Below are 26,653 nucleotides of genomic sequence, written 5' to 3'. Positions count from 1 at the left end.
TCCCTAGAACCCGTCAATGGTACATTATTTAGGAAAAGTATCTTTGCATATGTGATTAAGTTAAAGTTCTTGAGCTAGAGATTATCCCGGATTATTCACTTGGCCCCCTAAATGAAATCATGTTTCCTTATAAGAGAAGAACAGAGGGAAATTGGATGCAGGCAAAATAGAAGGTGGCATACACATAGAAAAGGAAAATAGATATGGGATTGGAGTGAGATAGCCACAAGCCAAGACCTATTGGCAAGAGACAAAATGCAGATTTTTTTCCCCTGCAGTCTCTGGAGAGAGTATGGCCCTGCCAACATCTTGATTTCAGCCCAGAGGGACTAATTTGGATATTTGCTTCCCAGAACTGTGAGAGAACAGATTTCTCTTGTTTTAAGCTATCAAGTTTGTGGTAGTCTGGAACAGCATCCATAGGAAACTCATACAGATTTTGGTACTGGGTAGTTAGAGTGTAACAAATACCTAAAAATGTGAAAGTGGCTTTGGGATTGGGGAAGGGGTAGCGGTTGGAAGAATTTTGAGGTGCATGATAGAAAAAGGCTGTTTTGCCCTTAACAAATTATTGGTAGAAATACGGATGTTAAAATTGTTTCTAAGAAAGTTCAGGAGAAAGTGAGGAACACATGAGAGAGAGCGTCTGTAATCTTAAGAGAACACATATATCAACCTGAGCATAATATAATAGAAATACAGACATTAAAGTCTCATCTGGCAAGTTACCCAGAAGAAAATAAGGTATATATTAAGAACTACAGGAAAGGTGACCCTTGTTATGCAGTTGCAGAAAACTTATCTGAATTGTGTTTTTACAGTTATGGGAAAACTTTTAAGCAATAAATTTGAATATTTAGCTGAGGGGATTTCCATGCAAAGTGTTGAAAGTGCAGCCTGGTTTCTTTTTTGCTGCTTATATTAAAATATGAGAGAAAACAGATAAAATGAAGAAAAACCTGTTAAGAAAAAAAAAAAAAAAAGATCCAGCACTTGATTGGCAACTTCTCAGCCAATCCCGGTTGCAGAAGATGCTAACATTAGGAAATTCATTGTTAGAGAAGACAAATCTGGAGAGAAATCCATAGGTACAGCAGAGTACCTTTTCCGGAAGAGATTAGGTGTGTGACTTTTGGATCCACTCAGCCATCTCAGAAGAAGTCAGAATAGAGATAAAGTTATACAGGAGGGATCTATGGAAGCACTTCAGTGTCCAGTGATGTGAATTCCTGTGATATATGTAAGAGACTACTCTATCAGCAGAAGTACTGCCAGCTTGCAATAAAAGAGAGGACTGAAATGAAAGAAACCTGATACACTTCCAAAACAGGCTGATGAAACCTATCAGCAGTTTGCTTTGGACAGCCATATTTTTTAGGTACATTTTGTTACAGGAATGCTCCACTCAGTGTAGGTCAGACCATATAAATCACGGTGATTTTGTATTTACGTATGGGCTGAATGGATTTACACATTTATAGAGCTGAAGTATTTGGGGAGCTTCAGCTTATAAAATCTCTATCCCATGGATTTTAGTATCCTTGACTAGTAATCACTGCGGCATCATTACCTGAAATCATCAACTGAAAAGACAAGATTTATTTTGGATCATGGTTTCCTATCATGGTCAGTTGGCTCCATTACTTTCAGGCCTGTCTGGGTTGGCCTCCCTGGACACAGATATGTGTCAAAGCGGCATATGATGGCAGTGAGCAAGTGGCAGAGAAGCTGCTCACCTCACAGTGGCCAGGAATCAAAGAAAGAGGAAAAATCTGGTGTCCCCTAGTCCCCTTCAAGGACACTCTCCCCAGTGACCTAACTTCCCACTAAACCCTGCCTCCTAAAAGGTCTACCACATCCTAGTAGCACTTCCATCTGAGGAACAAGCCTTCAACAGATGAGCCTTGGGGACATTTAAACTCCAAACCATAACATGCTGCCATCCATTGGAAACCAGGAGACATTTCTTCACACTGTGGAATGGTATTTGGATGGAATGAGATGGAGGGAACCTTATCCCCAATGGCAGACTCCCGCCAAGGTTCCTGTTGCATGTCCTCCCTTACTATTCATGCAGTAGTAGTCAGAGCTCTATCAAAGGCACTTGGACCATCTTCTTAGGTCCCCATGTAAGCTTTGAAAGGGGAGTTGATAGAGGCAGAGATGTGCTCCAGTTGGGTGAATAAGCCAAATCAACTCTGGTGTTTCCATGGGCAACAACAGGTGCCATGGCTGAGTGGCCCTCCCACCCTGTCAGTTTCTTCCTCAACCTTATGGCCTGTGAATGTGTGCCCTCCTCTCACCCAAGAAGAGTTGATATTTAATCTCAAGAATGTTCACAACAACCTTTGTTGAGGGAAGCCACCATGGCAGGCCCCTGAGGTGGCATAGATTGAAAAGAGACTCTAGGCCACTGTGTGGTGTTGGTGGGGGCTGGCAGGGGTTGGCCTCCATGGACACAGATATGCATGAGGTTGACGTGACTGCTCAAGCCTGGGCACATTGACTGGTTGTGAAACAAACATGAGATAAACAATACAAGTAGATGAAATTTAAATATTTCCTCCCCTTGCCGCAGTGGACTGACTTGCAGGCACTGTTCACCCTGGGGATGACGCTCTGACTCAGATTCATCCTGTCCTACCCTGTACCCCTCTGTCTTGCTTCCTTTCCTCCCTACCTCCTCTTCTATTTTCCTTCCTGGAAGGACCCTCCTTCATCCTTCATTCACTCACAGGGCCTTCCTGGGTGGGAGGAACTGTCTGTGGTGCTGGGGACACAGTAACCCAGGAGAAAAGGTCCTGCTGATGATCAGCCTGATGATCAACCCTGACAGTTACACAGAAACAACAGGTGCCATGGCTATATGATCTTCTCTCCCTGTGTATTTGTTCCTCAACCTTTTCACAGAAGCTTCAGAGCTGTGATGAGATATTTCATTGCCTCTTAAAGACCCAAGACATTCTACTGCCAGCAGTATTTCCCTCATTTAAAACCTTAACACCTTTGAGAAAGCATGTAGGAACTATATCTTTAGGGAAAGTTCAATTTCTGTAACAAAGATGCATATTACATCATTTTCAGTATACTTTTTTTTTTAAATTGAGTATATTGTTTTCATTTCTAGTTCTAGTTGTCCATATACAGGGATTGGATTGTCCATCCTGGATTGGACCCAGGGATGCTTAACCACTGAGCAATATCCCCAGCCCTTTTTTTTTTTTTTTTTTTTTTTTTTAGAGATAGGGTCTCACTAAGTTGCTTAGGGCTTGCCAAATTACTGAGGCTGGCTTTGAATATACAGTCCTCCTGCCTCAAGTACACAAGGATTACAGGCATGTATCACCATTCCCAGGCATAATACAGCCTTAAGAAAAAATATAGGTAAAAGTTCTTAAATTCAGAAATTTAAAAAAAAAATCTGACAGAATCACTATTGAATAACATCATTTATTTTGAATTTATTGTATATATGTGATTGCATCTAACAGGGAAAAATCGAGGAAGCTGTGAATGCATTTGAAGAACTAGTGCGCAAATACCCTCAGAGTCCACGAGCAAGATACGGGAAGGCACAGGTATTCCAGAACACTTCTATGTTCATGTGCTCTGTGTAATCAATTTTTTTCAGTCTGCATTATTTGCATGTTCTCCATTCCCCTTCCAATTTCTATACAGAGTAGGTTTCTCATGTATATGCTTAAACCCAGGCACCAAATACTGCTTTAAATAAGACAATTCATTTCACATTATATACTACTGAGTCTAGTAGCATCCATATGGCTTGCCTTTGGTTTTGAAGAGAAAACAAAGAGTAAAATATTTGTCTTTGGTTTTCTCTTACCCCATGGCCCATTCCATGGAGACCAGAGCTTCAAGACTCTCAGTTGTATAACAAGAGGTTGCAAGTATGCTTAAGACAGAGTTTTTAAAAATATAAAATAGGATGTACTTTGTTTTCTCAATAGTCTCTTTCAACTGACTCATTTCTTACCAGCCACCACCTCCCCATCTCCCACTCCCACTGTGTCCTCGTCTGGCTTTCTTCATTCCACCTCCTCCCTTCATGAATTTGGCTATATCACCTGTTACCACATGAACCCATCTGTGCCAGGTACGGTTGCAGGCCTGGGAAGTATCAATTTTATATTCTTTTATGAGATTCTCATTCAACTGTGGCCACAAAAGGAGACACAGGAAAGACTCGGGAGAAAACAGTTTATTATACTCCTGTCCTACAGACGGGAGGCCCCCACGCCACGCAGGGCCAAGTGGGAAAATGCCAGAGTGCTCAGGAGCAGATGACAAAACTCAAGGGAAAGGTTTAAGGGCTGGGGATGTGGCTCAAGCGGTAGCGCGCTCGTCTGGCGTGCGTGCGGCCCGGGTTCGATCCTCAGCACCACATACCAACAACGATGTTGTGTCCGCCAATAACTAAAAAATAAATATTTAAAAAATTCTCTCTCTCTCTCTCTCTCCCTCTATCACTCTCTCTTAAAAAAAAAAAAAGAAAGGTTTAAGCTTCAGCCTTTGTTGGGGTTTCCATGGAAAAGCAAGGTAGGGTGGGGTGAGCAGTTAGGGTTGGCTAGTTGGAGTAATTTTGTCAGGCCTTGAGCTGTAGGACTAGTTTCTGGTTGCCAAGTACCTGGCTACATTGATGAAAGCACAGGACTATTGCCTCCCATGGTACATGGGCCAGGTAGAGGAGGTTTGGCTCTGAATTGATTACTTTGAATATCAGAACTTGCTCACTTGCTGTCTCTTGGATGGCCAGACAGCAGTCTTTCTAGATTTTCTGAGATGTTAAACATGACAATGTACAGAAAATTGAAAAATATTCAGAATGTGATATAGTGAACACACTAAAGTCTTGCTTGTGGATCTTATATTCTAGTGGAAGATATTTTTTTAAATTGCTTATTTAAAATGTGTTTAGTGAGATCCCTGGCACTGTGTCCTAGGTCTGGTTCTAGGCATTGGAGATACAGCCATCAACAAAACACTTTAAAAAAACAAAACCAAGCCTGTCTTTATGGTATTTCTATTGCAAAGGACAAGACAGTGCATATGACAAATAAATATAATCTAGAGATAAATGATAAAGAGAACAAACTTAAAGCAGGAAACTGCCATTGGACATGGAAGGGGGTTGAATTGGTGGGAAGAATGAAAGAGAAAAGCTCACTGAGGAGGTAACATGTGAGCAAAGCTTTGAAAGTCTCTTTAAATAAATATATGCTGAATGAATATTATAATGTGCTAAAAATAAGCATATTTGATCATATTGCCTAATAAGGCATGTTATAAGAATAAGAACTTACTGGAATAAAGAGCAAACCTGTGAAGAGTTGGAGAGATGCTAAAATCAAGAGTTTGCATTTGGTCTTCAGATTTCAGTGTTTATTAGACATTCTAGGGGACATATCAAGGAAACAGCTGGATGTATGGAGTAAAAAAGCTAAAGCTGGTATACAGAAGTCAAGACAATAAAGCACCTACTGTCATTCCTGGGGGCATGAGAGCATCAACACTGCTGGGAAATGATGGATGCAGAGCTAACCAAGGTTTTTCAGACTGAGGAGGAGTTGACAGTGTTTGTTTGGAGGGTATCCATGCAGACACCTGTGTAGGACACTCACAGTGAGCAATATGTGTTGCTCTGAGCTAAAGGTAGTGGCCACTGGAGATTCAGATTCTTATATTCACCTCTTTAAAATGTAATTAATTAAATTTTTGTTAAGTACATTTTAATAAATCAAATTTTTGAAAAATATTAGTACAAATAAGTTCCTCTTGTCCACAGTCTAGAGCAGTCATAACAGATACCAACTATATGAGTTTTGTAAATTATTTTCTCTAAAATTGCTACACTGTATTACTCTTATGAGATCATGTGTTTCTTACCAAAAGATCATTCCTATCCAAATAAATGATGTGTTTTGTCACTGGCATTAAGTCTTTTGATGTAAGGAAAGCATATTAACTAGGTAGAAATGGTTTATGCAAATGATAACTTAATTGTGGTAAAAATCTTCTATGCTTTGAAATTTTTCTTTATATATGATTTTAATTGTGGATACCAAAGTCTAAATAAATGCAGTGGTTTTAAAACATGGTGATTTCTGTATTTATTTTCTTATTTCACAGAAGGAATTTGACATTTAGTCCTCACCCAAGATTTTTTATCTCTAAACTATTATGCTATAGATGTTATTGTATTAACATTAATGTAGCATAAAACAAAATTTAGACATGGTAAATTAAATTTTAATAGAGTAATTTAAGGGAAACCTTAATTTCATAAGAGTTTTAAAAACAAAAATTCAATAGTAGATGGGTTTTATAGGGAGAAATAAATTATGACTTTCATTCTTTCTTAGCAGATTAAACAATTACTTCAGAACATTCCAACCAATTTTTAAAATTCATCAACCTCAAGTCAAGTGCAAACTACAATACTATTATTTCTATAGTAGCACTGACACTGTCTTATTCTTTGGACCACTGTAAAAATCAATTTTGAACAAGTTACTAAACATGGGACAAAAAAAAATCTTGAATTATAAACTCAATTCACTTTATCATCTTTCACAAGCTATTAATGCCTCTGAGGCAGAAAATGACAAATCTCCTAGGAAGGTTGGCTGAGTGGATTAGTTCTTCAACAAAAGGCCTTGCAATGTTAACGTCCTGTAACAAATGTTCAGTTCCAGCCCACCTTGTTTTATCTACAGATGCTTGACTGATTAAAAAAAAATCAATAAGTACAATTCTGACTTTCAGAGCAAGTGCTATTGGTTTCATTTGGGTTATTTAAAGAATTATATGCCACTTTAGTACTGATATTTTCCCAATTCTAGAAGTTATAAAATGCTTATAACTTCATTAAAACCAAGGACCCTGGGGCTCGAGGGATGGAACAAGACATATTGTATCATTGTATCAAGGGATGGATTGTATCATCTTTCTGTCTTTCCAGATTGAGCTTAAAAATTTATTCCTGTCTCTATAGAGAAGGATTATTATGATAGGCATTTGCTCTTCCTCTAACCTTTCGTAGAGCCCCGATCCAGACTATGTTTGATAAATTTGTGAATTCCAAATAGAGAGTGAACTTGATAGTCTCGTCTCAATAGGCCTCTCTGAAGCTCTTGAACTGTTTCTAGTAAGTCATCCAACAATGTTCACAGCCTAGGGAGTTAATTCACTCTAGTCAAATTCATATGAAGGTGATGGCTAAACAGAAAAGCTAGATATGAACCTACACTGAAAAGCCAGTATGGGTCATTGACTTTGGACGTTCTCTCTGAAAAGTTTTATTCTGGAAGACGACTTACAGATTGGTTGAAAAGAGAGTTGAAGGGTCTGAAGCATCATTTCTATCAAGCCAGGATGAACTGCTCTTTTCTGACCTTTGAAATTTTGATCTTACCTTTTTTCCTGTCTCTTGAGTCCTATCACCACTGCTTCAAGCCTAGACCCCATCACTTCAGGATGGGTGTGAGATGGATCATTTTCTTATCAAGTCCTCAAATGGTGGAGTAAGGCTTTGTTTAGGTTCTTCAGATGTCTTTGTATTGACCCAGCACATAATTTATTTTAACAAGAGAAACATGTTAAACAAGTAGGACATCTTTACATGTCCTAATTAAAAATTTTAATGTATGCTACTTTTAGCATGTAACTGGTGTTATTTTTCCTTAAATGTTTTAGTCTTTAAATTATGGTCTACTAAATCCAATGAGCTTTTGATGACCATTTTAACACATTTTCCTCCTCTTATCTCCAGTATTTCATGCTCCATTCTCAATATCCAACTATGAATCTTACTTATATTTTCACTAAGAAAATAGAAGTGTCCAAAGAATTTCCATGTGTTCACACTATTACACTGACAACCCACCTGTACCAGCCTACCTACACCTGTGTCTGTCTGCTTTGCCTTCCCTTCCTGTTGCCCTGGATGCACATTTTTGGTTCCTTTCCCTTTCACCTGCTGGAGGACTTTGTTCAAATTTTTTGTCTTCCTTTTTCATCTTCAGATTTTCCCTCTCTACTGAATCTTTTTTTCATCCACTTGGAAACATACTGTACTATTTCCCATCTTTAATAATCTCTCCCTGTCTCTACATTCCCCTCTACCTACTGGCCTGTTTCTTTGCTCCCATTTATAGCCAGACTCCTTGAAAGAGTTGTCTTCACCCATCCTTCCATAGTCTCTTGAATGTGTTCCATGCAGGTGTGTGTCCCCAGCTGGCCAGTGGGAACAGCTGACCAAGGCCATCAGAGGCTCTGTACTGCCCGGTCCAGTGTGATCTCATCTCAGTTCTCATCTGCTCTCACCTTCCAGCTGCTTTTAACACCCTTGATCTCATTCTCTTGAAACCTTTCTTTCGCTTGGTCTCCAGAATACCAGAATGTTTTCTTACTATTTTGTTCTGACCTCCCTCTTCACTGTCATTTTGGCTGGTGTTCCTTTGTCTTCCTGACCTTTAATGACCTTGAAACACTGGAAATTTGGGGTGCTCATTTCCCAGACCTCTTCTTTTTTCTGTCTACTCTTATAACTCTTCTTTGAATACTATATCCATCCTTAACAATTCTGAAGTGTATGTCTCTAACCCTGACCTCTCTCCTGAACTTATATATGTACCTTCTAGTCAATATCTCCACTTGCCATTGGAGTTTAATATATCCATAACTGAGCTCCTGATTCTTTACTCCCTCAAACCTGCTTCTGTCCTGTCCTCCCATTCCCACATAATGACACTTCCATGGTAATCATTTAAGCCAGTAACCTCCAATTCATCATTGGTCTCTCTCTTTTTTTTCCTATCCTACATTCATACCATCTGTAAATCAGTTGGTTCTGACTTTCAATATATACTTGTAAACTAATTGCTTCCTACCACCTTCATTACTGCCCCTTTGTCCAGATCACTCTCATCCATATCTGCCTTCCTGCCAGAATATCCTACCTGGGGTCCCTGGTTCTCCTCCATCCCCTCAGCTTATTCTAGAAATGGCTGCCAGCATGATCCCTTACGTACATCAGATCATGTCAAATGCCCAATGTCTCTCCATCTTCCTGAGTGTAGTAGCAGTTTCAGTATTTTACCAGCCCTGAATCAGCCAATAGCTCACACTGGACCTCCTTCCACCCCTCCACTTTCCTCTATACCTCACTCCTACCTCAGAGTTGCTGTTCAAACTGTTCTCGATGCCTGAACACTGTTCCCCTGGATAGCCTGCTCTCTTCCTTTCAGGCCCTCCTGGCCACCCTGACTAAACTGGTAACCTGCCTGTCACCCTACTCAGCACTCTTCAGCCTGCTCCTTTTTTGGTCCACAGCACTCTTGGCCTTCAAACTCATGACATCTTTATTTGCATTTTGTGTTTCTCTCATTTATGAAGTGGAAGCAAAATGAGAAAATAGCTTTGTCTGTTTTGTTCAGTTTGTCTGCCACATGCAAAAAACAACGCCTTACTCCCCCTCAAAGTAGCTGCTGAATGCATGAATGCATGAGAGAGCGAGCACAGGAATGCACCAATGAAAACAGGAGCTGTGGGCTGGAGACCTGTCAATGTGGTGTTAGTGTGGAATATGATGTATCTCCATCAGCCCCAGCATTATTTGGCTTTTATGGTATTCTTTTTCAAAAGTTAGCTTGGTAGCTAACTTTTTATTATTATTATTATTAAACAATTATATTGCTGTCTTTTGTTTGTATCTTTTTTCTTGATAAAGACAAAAGGTCAATCCATCTTGAATTTCTTTTAAAGCATGTCCAGAAGTTAACTTTTTATGAATATTTTGGGTACTTAGAAATGTAGCTGATCATGGGCCATTGATGCAGTCTGGGTCCTTCCTCTAGTGTGAAGATGATTTGGCTGAGAAGAGGAGGAGCAATGAGGTACTGCGCAAGGCCATTGAGACTTACCAAGAGGTGACCAGTCTGCCTGATGTCCCCACAGACCTGGTGAAGCTGAGTCTGAAGCGGTGCTCAGAACGACAGCAATTTCTAGGTGAGATGCAGTAAGGGTTAATTCAGGAGGAAACAGCATGTCTCTGCCTCCAGCCTGGAGGCCATGCACACGTGAGAGGAGATAAGTCACCGGAAGGAAACTAGGAACTGCAGGTCTGTCACTAATTTCAAGTAGTTTCTCGACTGCCTTAGACTGACTATCTCTAAAATTGAAACAGCACTCCCAGCCTCAATAAATACAAAGAGGCAGGTGGTATTTTTACACCTTCCTTGCCCCCCTCCATTTGAGGCAAATAGAATGCAGAGAGCTTAGATAACTTGCTCAGAGAGCCATAGCAAACAAATTAATCACTCTTTCTGTGATGCCAGACTCTTCTCACTCTTAACTCTATGAAACTGGTTCCTGGAGGTTGAAATTATCAGTATCATGCTTTTTGTCAAGGAATGTTGGGAGTTCCAGACACTCCCACTGTCTACATGTAAAATTTGAACCTATTCCTAGAAAATACACTTTTAATCACAAGGGAAATTTGCAAAGACTTAAAAGCAATGTTAAAACATGGAAAGACCACAGTCTTGACTGACCCAGGTTCCCAGGTATCAAGGGCAAGGAAGACTAACTAACTGCCTTCCTTTCAGCCAGGCTTGTGAGTTTCTTTGCCCAACATTTAAACAAGCAGGGAAGGATTTACACTAGGTGTCACTGCTGAGACAGGTACTTGGCTGACTGCATCATTGCATGGATGGATTCTCAGTGTCACTTGGTGAAAGCTCAAGTAAGTAACAGTCCAGGCTGAGCTGACCCTTTTGTCACTTCTCGGAGACATGGAATAAAGGGTGATTGTGTCACTTTTGCAGATGTAACAGGAGCAGAGCCAAGTGTCAATAAAAACTGCAAGAAACCATCAATTAGACTTATGTCCAGAAAGTCCAGATCAGGGGAAGGATAATGTGCAACACAAAAACAGGACAAGAAAGGCCAGGCTGGGACTCAGGGTGGCAGAGGAGGCACTGCCCAGGATACATGATCCGTATTGTTAAGTTTTCCCTTTGCCTCCACTTCTATCATGGTGCTCCTTAGCCCCGTTGATGATTCTAACTTTAAAATGTTAGTGTTTTGTTCACCTTGGATGTTTTACATTAATTTTGATTATTTTAAAGGATGTGTTAAATATTATTCAACTCAGAATGATGGATATTTTTGGATGTCAGCTTTTGTGCCGAGTGCTCACTTGCCCTATCCTATTTCCAGCCCTTGGAAGAAGACTGCCTATGAAGAAATCTAACCCTCTCCTCACAGTGCTTTGATATTTGAATATGGACTTTTCCTGTGAATGGAAATGAAGTGATTTCACTTGAAGAGGATCGGAGGCAGTTGGCCATTTGCAAGATAGTGCATTTGGCTCACAATAGGACAGGGTCCATGATACACAGGGAAAGGCAGAGGCTGCAGATGGCTGCACAGGATTTTTTTTTTTTTTAATTTTTGCCTGTGTTGTGGTTGACAGGAGAAGTTTAGAAGCAGAAGAAAAGCAGTGAGCCTAGGTGGGCAGGCAGGAAGAAGGAAAAGGGCAGAAAATTAGACCCAGATTTATTCACAAGGAAATGACTGGCTGATCAACTTATCAGGGAACTCTGACTAGAATACGATTGGTCAGCAGTGGACCAGGCCATGTGGGCTAAATTGGTGATGCTTCGTGCCAGATAGTTTGTTAGTGGAATAGACAGCTTAGCTTTTTGTTTGTCCTGCCACATTGTTGGCTAATATATGATTTGTGGATAACTAAGCACTTTAGGTAATTAGTTTTTTTTTTCCAAAGGTGATAATCTAATTTAGCACATTTTCTCTTATATAGGTTGTCTTTCCAATTATAGCAAGGAGTAATGGCAAGTGGCCCCAGATACTTTAAATTGCCAGTCAGATAGCTTTACAGTAAACAGAAATTGGAATTTTCATGATTCCTGATTTCATGTTTGTAGAGTATCCTATCGTCCACCAGAGGGTCCCATAATACTAGGTGATCTATCCTTTGCTCCACACTCAGTACTTAGTGTGGGTACACTGTACTTGGGTACACTTTTGATTGGAGATTGTCACAATTAAATGCGGTGCTATGTAACTTGATGCCTTTTTAAGCTTTATACAGGTACTTTACCCTGAAATTAATAAGAATTTTTATTGTCTATCCTCTATCTGTAATTTTAAAGTTAATAAGCCAAAAATATCTCCGCAAAACATTCTCACAAGGAATTGGTAAATAAAACTTTTTTAAGAGGGAATCTAACATAAAAAGATAAGTGTTGGTGAACTTAGAGAATGAGCATGTCTTTAAAATGTCTTTAATCAATAGCATGTTCAGTATTTACAGCAATTATTGACACCATTACAACTGCACCATGAAATTCACTTAATGAAACATTAATCTATAAAATCAGATTTTAGCTTGTCGAATAATCTCTACTGAATTATATTCACAATCCAAAAGTGTATATAATCTCTTTTTATTTCTTTTTTTCCCCTTCCCCCAAATCAGGTCACATGAGAGGTTCCCTTCTTACCCTACAGAGATTAGTTCAATTATTTCCCAGTGATACTTCTTTAAAGAATGATCTTGGAGTGGGGTACCTTTTGATAGGAGACAATGATAATGCCAAGAAGGTGTATGAGGAGGTGAGCATCAATCTTCTATTAACTACATTATCTTGAACATTAAGTTCTAATGCTTTTTGCAAATTGCATATAATATACCCATTCTCTCATTCTCTTTAAGTTAAATTAAATAACTTGTAAGTATTATTATAATTGACATATTCTAAACTTCATTTTCACCTTGCTTTTTTTTCCCATGATCAGAACATTTTAAATTTTAGTTAGCTTGTGTTAAATCAAAACCTTCAGCTGTAATGGTGATATTTTTTAAACTTCCTATCTGTCAACTCCATGGATAGCCTTTCTGAAAGAGATCTTTGCGATGAGAAGAACTCAGATTCTCTAAGTGTAAAAAAATAGACAATTTTGTTTTTCCCATTTCTGCACTAGAATCCAGTCTAGAAGGAAACTGCAGATCATGGGCCTTTCTGGACATGTAGATTCCTTGCTTTTCAGAAGGGCATTGACTTTCTGATCTTCTGGCAAGGATGCCTTTCAAAGAATTTCTACCTTATTATGAACATTTCAATAGATAACTTCTAAGTCCCAAGGACCTATCAAGCCTAAAAAACTGACTCCTTTAGGCAATGAGGAAATTCATTTGGTGCAGGGCAAACAAGATGCCAAATGAACTTTGCAGGTAGAGAAAGTGAATGCCTTCCTTTTTATAAAAGATAACTGGGTGCAGGGGTGCAAACCTATAGTCCCAGTGGCTCGGGAGGCTGAGACAGGAGGATCACAAGTTCAAAGCCAGCCTCAGCAAAAGCAAGGCGCTAAGCAACTCAGTGAGACCCTGTCTCTAAATAAAATACAAAAAATAGGGATGGGGATGTGGCTCAGTGGTGTAGTGCTCCTGAGTTCAATCCCTGGTAGAAAAAGAAAGAAAGAAAAGAAAGAGAAAGATGAACTCGTTTTCTTTGTTGTGCTTTTATTTAAGCCTGTCGTTCAATGGTTTTCAAGCTGGCACAGTTTACATCAAAATGCTACTACTCCTTGTTAGTAATTATGATTCCTTCTATTTTAAAAATGCTGTCAAGTAGAGCAGTTTTATATGCTGTCCAGAGACTGGGTCCACATTAAATTGCCTGTTTATTGCTGTTGGTGCTTAATTGAAAATCATTGAATTTTGAAGCAGTTATCTTTTTACCCTTGTCCTAATTCTTATATTTTCTGAGAGAGCAGAAATAAGACCTTTGCTTTTTAGAGCATCACTGATATCTATGCAAGATGGATTGAGTTCACAATGTTGAAAATGTGCTCCATCTACTAAAGACCTTTTTTAGGTCATGAGATGATTCTCTATAGGACATGGATAGGGTGTTGATGTTAGATGTCCCTCAAAAGCTCCTGTGTGAGACAATGCGAGAAAGTTTAGAAGGGAAAATGTTCCTTTGCTGCAAGAGGTTTAATCTAATCAGTGCATTAGTCCCCTGAATGGGATTATCTTGGCTGGGTGTGGCTGTGGGAGGTGGGTTCCCTGTGTCTCCTCTCTCTCTCTCTCTCTCTCTCTCTCTCTCTCTCTCTCTCTCTCTCTCTCTCTCTTTCCTGGGTACCATGTCTCCAGCTACTTTCCTCTAGTCATCATACTAAAACATCAGACTAAAACAGACATTGTATTTGCTAATGGTCATAACACAGTTAGGGAGCCTTGTCTTGTAGAGTTTGATTAATGAAAATATCATGTGTTTCATTTACTCAGGATCTTGTGAGTGGAAGAACTCTCAACTGTCACAGACGTATCCATGATTTTTCTACTACTATCTTTCCTTCCTTTCTTCATCCCTCTCTCCCTTCCATCCAAAAAGTCCAACCAAGTGCTGGCTGGTTGGGGCAGGAGCTAAGACTGTGGGAGTGTAGAAACCATTGTGGATGTGTCCTTACTCCTTTCTAAACCCTCCCTTCAGTATAGACATTCTTGCTCCCTGACAGTAAATCTCAGATACATGAAGCATTTTACTTCACCTTGAAAAATAAAATTTACCTGCTGTTGTTTTTACATTTGAAATCATAATCTCACCTGATTGAGCATAATAGGATGCAGAAAGTCTAAAATGTAGCCATAATATACAATTGAGTGAGTTTCTTGTTAAGGAAGCACTAATAGGCTAAATATAAGTGTGGAATTTGCCTCCCCTGCTCCTCTCACTTCTAAGTTAATAAGCTATATATAATGGATTCTTTTTCCTTAAACAAAGTTTATCCTAATGTATTCATGTCTTTATCAAAAGTTATTTTCAGAAAGCTAATATTGCAACTTTGTATTTTTTTTCCTCATTGATTTTTGAGTAAATTTACAAAAATCACTGATAGTTCCTATTCAGAGCTTTTGCTGCTGTTGGTTTCAACAGTCTCTAAAAATGGTTTCATGTGATTGTTTATATCCATAGCTTTTGGGGATTCCTTCTATGTGTCCCTTGCAATTGAGTGGCAATGCCATTTACCTAAGCCACCATGGTCCAAAGCTGAGCATCATTCCTGATTCTTCCTGGCCCTGACTCAGGTTATCCTTCATTCATTAAAATCCATACAGGCTAACTCAGAAATGGAGCTAATGGAACACACACAAGAATGTATGTCCATGATATTATTACCCTAGGTAAATGTATAATTGCACCAGTGGTCTGACCCTACTTTGTGTACAACCAGGAAAGTGAAAAACTGTGCTCCATTTGTGTACAATGAATTGAAGAGCATTCTACTGTCATGTATAACTGATTGGAAAAATAAAAATAAGTTTAAAAAAAGAATAAAATTACTGTATCCCTCAAAAAAAAGCATGTACATCTATAATCATCCATGAAGTTGATGTTCCAATGCCAAGTCACAAATTTCTGTTCCCTTTACCTTCTGAATAGCTTTCAAATTCTTTCCTCTTTTAACCCAGGCTCATCATCTCTTACCTGAACCTTGAGATCCCCTTTGCTCAGGCTCCTTCTCTCTAACCTTCATCAACCCAAGACACAACCATCTATCCCCCTCTGCTCCAGCTCACCTCACCCATGCTTTCTTGGGCCACAGTACTGGTCTTTAAGCCCATTTGATTGTGTACGTGATTGTTCAAGCAAATACCTGCCATAGGTATGTACATGTATTATGTACATTGTTAACAGTACATACTCCAAAATAAGTTTTAGATGAAATGAAATGTTTAAAATACTTTTCAAATGTTATTTAACTGACAGATCTTGCAATTTTACCAAAAAAATCATTTTAGTAATATTAGTGAGCAGTGCTATTTATAATTATATCAATCCCCTCTTTATCCATGGCAAATGTTTTCCAAGAACACCAGCGAATGCCTGAAATCAGGGATAGTACTATACAATATTGTCTTTCTCACTCCACCCCGCAATATACATATATACATATATATAAACAATAACATATTATATGTAGCATATTGTACATAATATTATTATGTATTCCATTCAAATTATGAATCCATCAAAGGGGTTAATCCACCAATTAGGTTACAGCTCACGTAACCTGATCATTTCACCTCTGAATGTTCCTGCATTGTCTCATATAACAAGCTTTCGAAGGACACTTTACTCAAACCATAATGCTAGCTTTCTTAGAAATTTTATAAATCTACATGTTAATTTCAACGAGACAACAAAACCTGCACATTCATTTCACATCCACTTCCAAACTACAGTCAGCACACTACCTACAGGTAAGGCATCAAGTGGGTAGGGCAGCACTGTCAGCTGCCCTGGGTGCCCAGGTACCAGCCCTTCTAGTAATATTTATACAGGGTGTGACACATGACTGTCCACTATGCACATGGAGGAGAGCCACTAGTTGTTTCACACTTAGGATATTTCAGAGACAGATATAAGTTGAGATGCTTGAGATTTTTTTTTTACTCTCTAGAGGATTATCTCACACATTAATTAATCCAGACCTTTTGTGTTTTGATGCAATTTCTGTCCCCTTCCCCAGTCTCTTCGTTGACTTCTGTTTATAATTTAACAACATTCCCTTTTGCTGTTCCTGGCTCACTATCCCTTTTTACTGACTTTCTTCTGTACCTTGAATGCCTCCCCTCATTGTCTCTCATCTGCCACTTCCTTGGTGAACTCCTATTCATCCCTAAACGCCTTTCAGACCTTGCCCCCAGTCACCTACACCATAGGGTGAGTTATGTGCCCCTTTTCTATAGATACTGATGCCTCTTGCCTATTTCTCTAGCTACATTGAACATCTTGTATTGTCATTGTCTTCGTGTGAATCTGTCTCCCTCCCTTGACAGAGAAGACCCGGAGGAAAAAAAGAGTATATCTCATTTCAATTTCTATGTCAGTGGTCTGGAGTTTTTTATATTCTAAAATGCCTAGTAAGTGATTTAATTTGTTAATGACTTGAGATGGTGGCTGTGTGCCTGCAGTAGGCAGAAATGTCATCTGTGTGGCTGTAATAATTTTAATATTATAATAATCCCTGCATGGCTGTGCTGGCAGAAGCATGATCTGTGTCAATTCCTTCCATTCCAGGGATAGGAAGTACTGAGCTCTGATGAGCATCTAGCATAAGGTCAGTTCTGGGGAAAATGCAGAAAAGGCAGATCTGCAATTTCAGAGATGTAGTTAGGGAGGAACACCCACCATGTGCCCATCTGTACATTGAGTACCACAGTCTTGAGAACCCTCTGTGAGCTGGACATTGGGGATGAACGAAACAGACACAATCTCTGTAGAGCTGACATCTCACTAGTTGAAGAAAAAATATATATAATAGCTCAGGTGGTGATGATGAACATAAGAAGAAAAATGAACCAGGAGAGAGAGAAGTTGGAGGGTGACTAGTGATGGGGCTGGGGTCAAGGGTGGGTTTCACCGAGGTGGGATCTTTGAGCAAGGGTTCCTTTATCCAGGTAAGGCAGTGAGCCATCTGGTTGTCTGAGGGAAGAGTGTTTGAGGCAGAGTACTGTGAGTACGAAGGTCCTGAGGCAGAGGTGCCCTTGGCTTGCTGTGAGAAACAAGGAGTCCAACATGCCTCAGAGAGGCAGAGGCAAGAGTGGAGTCCAGAAGAGTGGAAAGGAGCACAAGGCTGACCTCGGCAGGGATCCCTGGAACTCTGTCTTTCACTCAGTGGAATGGATCAGAGGATGGAAGTGATATGACTTACAATTCAGGATCCACATGGGGTGTGGACTACAGGAGTGCAGAGGACCTGCAATCACGAGGTTCCTGTAAGAAGGTCAGGGAAAGATGCTGAGGCCCGAACCAGGACAGCATCAGCGAAGGAAATGACAATTGTTAACAATTTTAAATATGCTTTGAAGGTTGTGTTGGCTGGACTTAAGAATGGATGAGGTTCAGGACCTGATCTGAGTTGGAAATACTGAAGTGTATGTAGGTAGTGTGCACCATGTGTATTCAACAAGGTGTGATGTCCCCTCTGTGCACATGCTCCTTCTGTAGGTCCCCTTGGTGTGTGTGACTTCCTCTTCCTACTCGGGCTCAAGAGTAAAGAGACAGCATGTGTATCTTTTCTGTACATTGACATGGCTCAAACCTTCATCTTGCTCTTGTTCCATAATTTAGTTTGTGTAAGCATCTTCATAAGTTGAATGGTGTTTCATTTATCATGGCTAATACTTAATTAAAAGCATTTGCATAATTTATCACCAAATCCTAATAAATGCATATATAATACACAATAATGTGATTTGTATTCAATAGTTGCCTGGGTTTTATTACAGAATACTGTACTTGCTCACCAACTTTATTTTCAGTGCTTAAAAGAGTCTGGGCACTCAAATTTGTTTCTTATGTAGTATGAATACAAAACATAAATTTTCTCTTAATTAAGACAATGGATAAGGCACATTATATAAAGCAACCTATAATAACCATTTAGAGTTGGATTCAAACAGAGCAAATTTAAAGCCCTTTTCCCTATTCACTAAAAAAAAAAAATATTGAAGTCCTATAAATTGACACATATTTTGCTGATTTGCATTGTTAAAGCAAATGCTTCAGCAGTTATTGCCATTTCATTCATGTAAATGTGAAAAGTACATTGAGTTGAGAGGAAATGGGGCCATTGAAGTTTAATGACTGCAGTGAGACAAAATGTCATAGTGTTTTCAGCTGTAACATCATAATCCAGTTCAAGTACAGCAAAACTAATTAAAATTTGTTTTGACAGTCATTTGTGCAATTTGTAATCTATCACAATAGCTTTTTGTTTTCTTTGAGTTCAGGTACTGAATGTGACACCTAATGATGGCTTTGCTAAAGTGCATTACGGCTTTATCCTGAAGGCACAGAACAAGATTGCTGAGAGCATTCCCTATTTAAAGGTAACTATCATTCCTCTTCCTCTTTTCATCTTTTGATTCTTTTGAGTCATTCGGACACCCTTGATTATGCCTTGATTGATTGGCATGCACTGCTAAGGCTTTTCATCCTCAGAATGTACACCCTCTGACCATGGCATTCACAGGCAGCATGGACCTCCGCTGTAATTATAGGAGTACCAACCATGTGAGCAGAGACTGTTTAGAAAAGACTTTATGTTATGAAGAAACCCCTAAAACTGAAACTGATAGCATTACTTTTTTTCCCCTCTGTTAAGCAGATTGAAACCATAGGTGCTCCACCACTGAGCCACACTACCATACCTTTTTATTTTTTTTTTTTATTTTGAGACAGGGTCTTATCTCACTAAGTTATCTAGGCTGCACTTGAACTTGTGATCCTCCTGCCTCGGCCTCCCTAGTTGTTGGGATTACAGTAATGCACCACCCCATCCCACTATTACAGTTTCAAAATAGTGGCAAAAGTAAACACCAGTGATTGACACAATATATTAAATTATGGATAATGCAGTAAACGTGTCTTTCAGGAGTTAATTATATATTATGTCAACTCTGAACAGGGCTGTTGTTGCCTATAAAAAGTGAAGAAACAAGTGCAGTTTGAATAGGTCACACACCTCTCCAAAAGCCTATCTGATAATTAAAAATATTAAAATAAAAATAACATTTTTTTTCACCTGTGTAACTGGATCCTTGTGAATTCACCAGAATCACATTTGGTCTACTCAGGGACTATGCAATAGAACTTTTTATTTTTTATCTATGTTGTCTCCTATGGTGACCATGTGACCTTTGAAGACCTAAAATATGGTAACTGTGATTGAGAAAGTGAATTTTAAATTTTATTTAGTGTTAATTAATTTTGATTTCAATCATTGCACATGGATAGTCACTACCATATTTAACATATAGCTGATAGAATGACTAAAAACATTTTCTGTGCTAGCATCACCACTTCTGTGATCTCTTTCTTTCACGTGAGACTAGTCAGATTCCAAACAGCAACCCACTGATTGCAAATAGTTTGTGTGTTTTATTTGGCCAGGACAGTTCTATTAAAACAATTCTAATTGCTTGTCTTATTTGAGAATTTGAACATTGCATAAATTTCTAGTCTCTTTCGAAAAGGTGTATAACCCTGGGACACAGAACTGAGCAGTGGTGCTGCTTAAGATGGCCTGCGCCCGTGTCTGACCCAGCTGTCACAGGGCCTCTGGAAACCTGTTCATTCCTTACTAGGGTCCTGCAGACACACAGGTTTCTCAAGTTTAGAATATTCTTACTTTTCCTTTGACCTAGGAGGAACTGATAGTATTCTCCCAGCTTCAAAGACAAAAAAGCAAAAACCAGGATAGTTAATTCATAAACAAGAATGTTTGTGTGCCAATCAGTTTATCTTGTTGCTTGCTAAATTTCAGTATTATGCAAATAAAATTTCTTCTTAGTGAAAGATAATGGGTTTCTTCTGAAGAGGCCTCAAAGATGCACATTTTTAGAAAAAAAAAGTCCTTGACATTTAAATATTTTTGACACTTGTCCTTCTTTTGATTTTATAAATTCATTCTCTTGCTTTAATATTTTCTCTCTTCTGTCTCTCTTTTTTTAACATAAATTTCAATTTCAATCCTTGTGTGGGAGTTGGAAGAAATCTGCTAAATGTTTTAGGATAGGAATCATTTAATAAGAATTACTTTCTAAGATCCAAATTAGCTTTAATTTTTCCATTTGTTTCATTAAAATTTTCATTAAAAGTCATGATGCATTTATTCTTTTTTTAATAATTAATTTATTTTAATTAGATATAAATGACAGCAGAATGCATTTTGATTCACTGTACACAATTGCACCATAACTTTTCATTTCTTTGGCTGTAAACGATGTAGTGTCACACCATATGTGCAGTCATACATGTACCTAGAGTAATGATGCCCATTTCATTCCACCATCTTTCCTGCCCCCATGCACCCTTCCCAGCCTTCCCTCACCTTTGCCCAATCAAAGTTTCTCCATTTTTCCCATCCCCCCCCATTTATGGATCAGCATCCACTATCAGATGTTTTTTGGGGGTTGTCTTACTTCACTTGGATGATATTCTCCAACTCCATCCATTTAACTTCAAATGCCATAATTTTATTCTTTTTAAGTCTGAGTAATAGTTCATTGTGTATATACATACACAATTTCTTTATCCATTCATCTATTGAAGGGTATCTAGATTCCTACATAGTTCACCTATTGTGAATTGAGCTGCTGTGAACATTGATGTGGCTGCATTACTGTAGTATGCTGATTTTAAGTCCTTTTGGTATAGACAGAGGAGTGGGATAGCTGGGTCAAATGTTGGTTCCGTTCCAAGTTTTCTAAGAAATCTCCATACTGCTTTCCAGATTGGTTGCACCAATCGCCTCTTCTTTCTTTCACATGAGTCTAATCAGATTCCAAACAGCAACCCATTGATTGCAAATAGTTTGTGTGTTTTATTTGGCCAGGACAGTTTTATTAAAATAATTGCAATTCCTTGTCTTATTTGAGAATTTGAACATTCTGTATCATTGTACAGCTAGGGTAATGACAGGCACTGACACAAAAGAATGGTGTAACTGCCATTCTGCTGGCATGAGATGAAATTTTAAGAGTAGTTTTGATTTGCATTTCTCTAATTACTAGAGATGTTGAACATTTTTTCATATATTTTTTGATCAAATGTATCTCTTCTTCTGAGAAGTGTCTGTTTAGCTTCTTAGCCCATTTATTGATTCGTTTTTGTTGTTGTTGTTGTTGTTGTGTGTGTGTGTGTGTGTGTGTGTTAAGTTTTTTGAGTTCTTTATATATCCTGGAGATTAGTGAATTTATTTTGAGAGGAAATAAATATTACTTGAATTGAGCTGCCATCACTTCAGACATGAGAAATTAAACATTTTGATTCAGGAATAAAAAGATACTAGATGACATATGGTCAGATTTGGAAAGCAAAATAAATGTGAGAGATACTAAGCCACAGATATTATTTGGAATATTAAAATATGATTGTAGCCATACAGTGTTAAACAAAATAGCATATTGATTTTATGGACTATTCAGTACTAATTAATGATAGATTAATGCTAAATTTAGTTTTATGACCTCTTTATTTTTGCATTGTAAATATTAACCAGTAACCTCATTCCAAATGTTAATATTGAGATGCTTTTTAGTTTTTCAACTTTCCTGTATGATATACCATATTTCATGGGTAGGACATTTTATGTAAGTCAAGGAATTAAATCTGGTATTTAATTTTTTTCCCAAATACTAACATTGTTCTTTCTATAGGAAGGAATAGAATCTGGCGATCCAGGCACTGATGATGGGCGATTCTATTTCCACCTGGGAGATGCCATGCAGAGGGTTGGAAATAAAGAGGTAATGCGTTTGTGGCTTCTTGTTCTCCTAAATAGAGGAGAGGGTGTAAGTAGGCATGATCATTTCTAGAATGTTGCAATTGATAATACCCGTCTGAAAACAGCAATTTAACTATTTAGCTATTTAAACTGTGTTTGAAACAACCTAACAATTCCAGGTTAATCCTCTAAAAGATTTTTGAGATTTGGCTTTTATAGTTTCTTTCAAACAATCAGCTAAATAATCACAAGAAAGGTTTCTAAATTGTTGTGGGTTTTTTTGTGTGTGTGTGTGTCTATGTACATGAGATAGAAAGCATGTTTGTATGTATTTGCGTCTTTGTGTATGTCTGTGTGTGTGTGTGTGTGTAGATAGATGGTGCCTTAGAAAAGTGCCTTTAAAAATGTGAAATGAAGAGATGTTTCTGAAACTGTTTAAATTTTTAAAATATTTTAATAGCTTGTCCAGATTCATTTTTGTTTTATTTGAAATTTCAAAAACAGTCTTTATTCTGCTGATCCCTGAGCACACTGATCCTAATGGTTAATTGTGTAGCTTCCCTTCTTGAAATATTTAATACAGTTTAACATGAACATTTGTAGCAAAAATTGACACAAAAGAATGGTGTAACTACAACAAGTTACATGTTTTCTTTGAGATTATTTCTTTTTTCTTAAGTATAGTTGTCAGCTTCTGTAAATGTGATATTGGGCCTTTAGTCATGACATCTGGTGCTATAAATTTCAAAGCCCTCTCACAATTCATCACAAATGATGTGGCAAAGCCCACCTCTCCTGCACTGCTGAAGGAGTTCTAGGCTCAGCCGTCTTTAGAGTCAGTGAATGAAAAGACAAAGTGAGGCACGGAATCTTTGTAACTGTTGCATTCCACATATGCATTAAAGTGTCATCTAAGGATAACACAGCATTAGATTTCTAAAATTAATGAAGTCATAGGACCATCTGGACAATTGGGGGCTCAGAGAAGGAAGGGGCTTTGTGATGGGGTAATTGCCTTCTGAAGACATGAACAAATTTGTTGTAGTAGTGGTTTGGATAATTGATGCTGTTTTCTGTATACATTTCTGTTAATCTGTACCTTTCTCTCTCTAACCTACTGATCAGTCAGCTGAAATAGAATGAGACAATTCAGTGAAGAGAAAGAAAAGAGAAGAAATTTCTGGTTACTTATCATTTTTGTGTTTCTTCACTCTTTTAGATGTAAATGGTCATTTTTACTTTGAATGACAGGGAGAAGAAAGATTTTGCTATAGTATCTAACAGTGGATAAATGTTCATATCTGACTACTATAAATATAATTGTCACTAATTAATTTATCTTTGAACATTTCAGGGTCTAGGGCAAAGATAGATAAAAGAAGTCTGATTTATCTCAGATCTTAGATGAAAACAGCCCTTACTTCAAGGACAAAGAACTCACTACTAAACACTTGTGAAGGGCTTGGTACTTGAACCCGTGGGATTATTCTAACAGCATATTAATTATCATTAATATGATAATGATCAACTGCAGTTCTTGAGTTTAAAAAGTTCAGAAGGACGCATGCTTACAGGAGGACAGAGACAAGCCTCTAGAACCTCTTTTGATATTTCTGATGTCTCTGGGTGTTGAATCTCCATTTCTGATTTTGCATATCAAGAGGCAGCCACACTAAATGTTGTTATGCGTGGAGCACTGCTCTGGCTGAGAGAGGGTGCGCCCATAAGAAGCAAATCCATAGCTGAAAAATAGATTTTAGGAAAATCTTTGTAACAATGGACAAGGATTTGCAGCCATTTAGCATCAAGGATTCCTGGGATTTCCATGACTTCTAAATCCACATTCTGGCTTCCTATCTTGTCTCAGTTTCCAGGTCCAGATTCATATGTCTGCCACCTGCTTATTGTCACCTCACGGATGTCACACAGACAACTCACTAGTCTTCCTCTAAGCTGTTTTCCCCCTAGGTTCCATCTCTTCTTCCCAGGATCAAGATTTGAGTCAGATTTTCTGCTCCCTCCACTCACTTAGTCTAGCCAGGATAAGAACTGGGACTGGCTTTCTGAGCTCTTTGTCAGCCATCTCACTCCCCCTCCTGTGCATGGGTGTTAATTCATGAGTGTCACCTGCTACTTCAATGACCGCTATAAGAACCTGACTGTTGTTTGTTTCTTTAGTCTCACTTTTTTTTCTAGGCTACTCTGTGCTCAAAAAACCTATGTGCAAATCAAGTCCCTTTTCACACACTGGCATTTATAATCCTCCATAGGCAGATTGCAGCCAGCTGTTCTCATCAAGAGTGTGTCTCCCAGTCCCTCAGTATAGCACATCACAGACAGAGCAGGTCCAGCTAGGCCACTGGCAGGCCCATTGCACAGACATGACCCAGGTTTTCCTGAGTTTATATGGGTATGAGAAACAAAGCCACACATAGCAATAATTCCATAAAAGTAGAGATGACATTGATATAAACCCATTTAAGAAAATAGCCCTGGTGGTTTTACTGTCTGTTTCATTTGTTTGTTTTCGTTTGTTGTACTAAGAATGGAACCAGGAGCTTCACACATGCTTTATCACTGAGCTACATCCTCAGCCCCTACTGTCTATCTTAGTAATTGTGATCAGATGCATATGATTCCTGATAAGATAATAAATAACAAAGAGGAAATTTTTAGAGGTTTCTAAATTGAGTATTGATTTTCTAGCAATTTTTATTGTAAGGTAGTTTAGATATTTAAAAAACAGTCAAGGGGAATTCACTGGATCCCCTATGTATCAATGAAGGCAATTTCTGAAAACTCCTGACATGTCATTTTCATGATTTGGTTTCTCCCAAATGTTAAGACACAGAGGAGTGCAAAACAAAGGCGTACTTACTCTAAGTGTCAGAACAAACTTTCCGGACAAACATGCTTCTGTTGAGTGGAGGGACTTCCCTCGGCATTCAGCACAATGAGGACTAAAAACTCAAGGCACAGCAGCAGCTCCTGAACCTGAGCTCTACTGTTTGCTTTTTTGGTTTTCTTGTAATGACTTATGCTTACTCCCTAAAATGTATGGCTGATGACTCAAAATTGAATGGGTTGTCAGACTTTCCAAAATATCATTGACTATACTTAATATTGCTGTTCACTTTAACACCAAAAAGCAAATGGCTTAGGAAATAAAATCCTAAATTCAAATTGGACAAAATCACACAGACAAATTAACCTCAAAGGTAAACGGAATTTCTTCTTCTTCTTTTAATCCTACAATAATCAGCCATTTTAACTTCCTGATTTTTAAAGAAATTCTTCTACAACTTACGTGTACATCAAGGAAAATACATAACAATGATTAGTATGTGTGTTTAATTTGAGACATTAATGAAAAAGATAATTAAATAAAAACATTTCTTGATAGCTTTTTTTTTGTTGTTAATAATGCTAATATAGATGGAGAGTTAAACAAACTGGCAGGAGCCGTGAATTCTAGTACAGATATTTAACCTTTATAAACCTCGATTGTAACTTTTTTTAAGATGGAATATTTGGACATATCAAGTGACATTACACATATAAAAGTAAACTGTAAAGTGCTGTTGAAAACATAAGGCAGCATTGCTATCACCTTTCACCTTTTTAGGAAGAAAAGTTTTGAAATATAAATATTTATATGCTTTTAAATATTAATACTTTTATATCTAAAGATATAAAAGATCCATAGTTTTTTAAAGAAGATATTCAAGTTGATACTAAATGCTTTTTTTATTGATCAGAATATACATTGATCAGAATATACACTCTTCAAAAGTGATCACTAGATCAGACTCGTAGAAATAGAGAGGATAATAGTCAGTGTACCACTAGGAAAACCTTCCATGTCAAAGACATGGAGTGTGAATGGGAGGAGGGGCAGCATGTGGGAGGGCCACTTGGGAGCATATGGCTGGCCTGGGGATCATTTAGAGGAGCCATATGGAGCAAGGCATTCCACAACCAGCAGTCCCTGAGCTAGTCTTCTAAGAGGTCAGTTGGATCATGTTACAACCACCCTAGAGCCACAAATGCTGTCCCTTATGGCAGAAAAAATATATTTATTAGGAACAAAAGTTCCCTTTTAAAAATTGAAAACAGGATATCATTATATTTTTTGTCAACTCAGAACAATGTCTCCTTTCTGTGTACTTAATTTAGTGGGGAGCTTCTGTCACCCTGGGGTAGATGGAGTAGCTTCCTTAAATATGGACATGGAAAGAAAGTACACATGAAAAGAAATCATTATCCATTTTAGCACCCCAATTCAGTAAATGCAAATGTCTTTGAAGTA

At 38.3% G+C, this 26,653-nt stretch overlaps 1 protein-coding gene across 4 annotated transcripts in view; it reads left to right on the top strand.

Annotated features, from left to right (window-relative positions):
- The window catches only part of Asph (aspartate beta-hydroxylase), a 208,533-nt gene that overhangs the window by 136,098 nt on the left and 45,782 nt on the right, over window positions 1–26,653 (top strand). For 3 of the 4 annotated variants that reach the window (XM_077801167.1, XM_077801168.1, XM_077801170.1), the window contains 5 exons: window positions 3,492–3,578; window positions 9,876–10,026; window positions 12,521–12,657; window positions 18,848–18,946; window positions 22,277–22,366. In XM_077801167.1, coding sequence (XP_077657293.1) covers window positions 3,492–3,578; window positions 9,876–10,026; window positions 12,521–12,657; window positions 18,848–18,946; window positions 22,277–22,366 — 564 coding nt within the window. Of the gene's footprint in view, window positions 1–3,491; window positions 3,579–9,875; window positions 10,027–12,520; window positions 12,658–16,891; window positions 16,976–18,847; window positions 18,947–22,276; window positions 22,367–26,653 lie in introns of all 4 variants that reach the window. The other variant, XM_077801166.1, reaches the window with a different exon arrangement.

Source organism: Urocitellus parryii, chromosome 7, assembly GCF_045843805.1.
Source record: "Urocitellus parryii isolate mUroPar1 chromosome 7, mUroPar1.hap1, whole genome shotgun sequence".
In the NCBI taxonomy this organism is placed as follows: domain Eukaryota; kingdom Metazoa; phylum Chordata; class Mammalia; order Rodentia; family Sciuridae; genus Urocitellus; species Urocitellus parryii.
The sequence above is the reverse complement of the archived record's forward strand: the minus strand, read 5'-3'. Positions and strand labels throughout refer to the sequence as shown.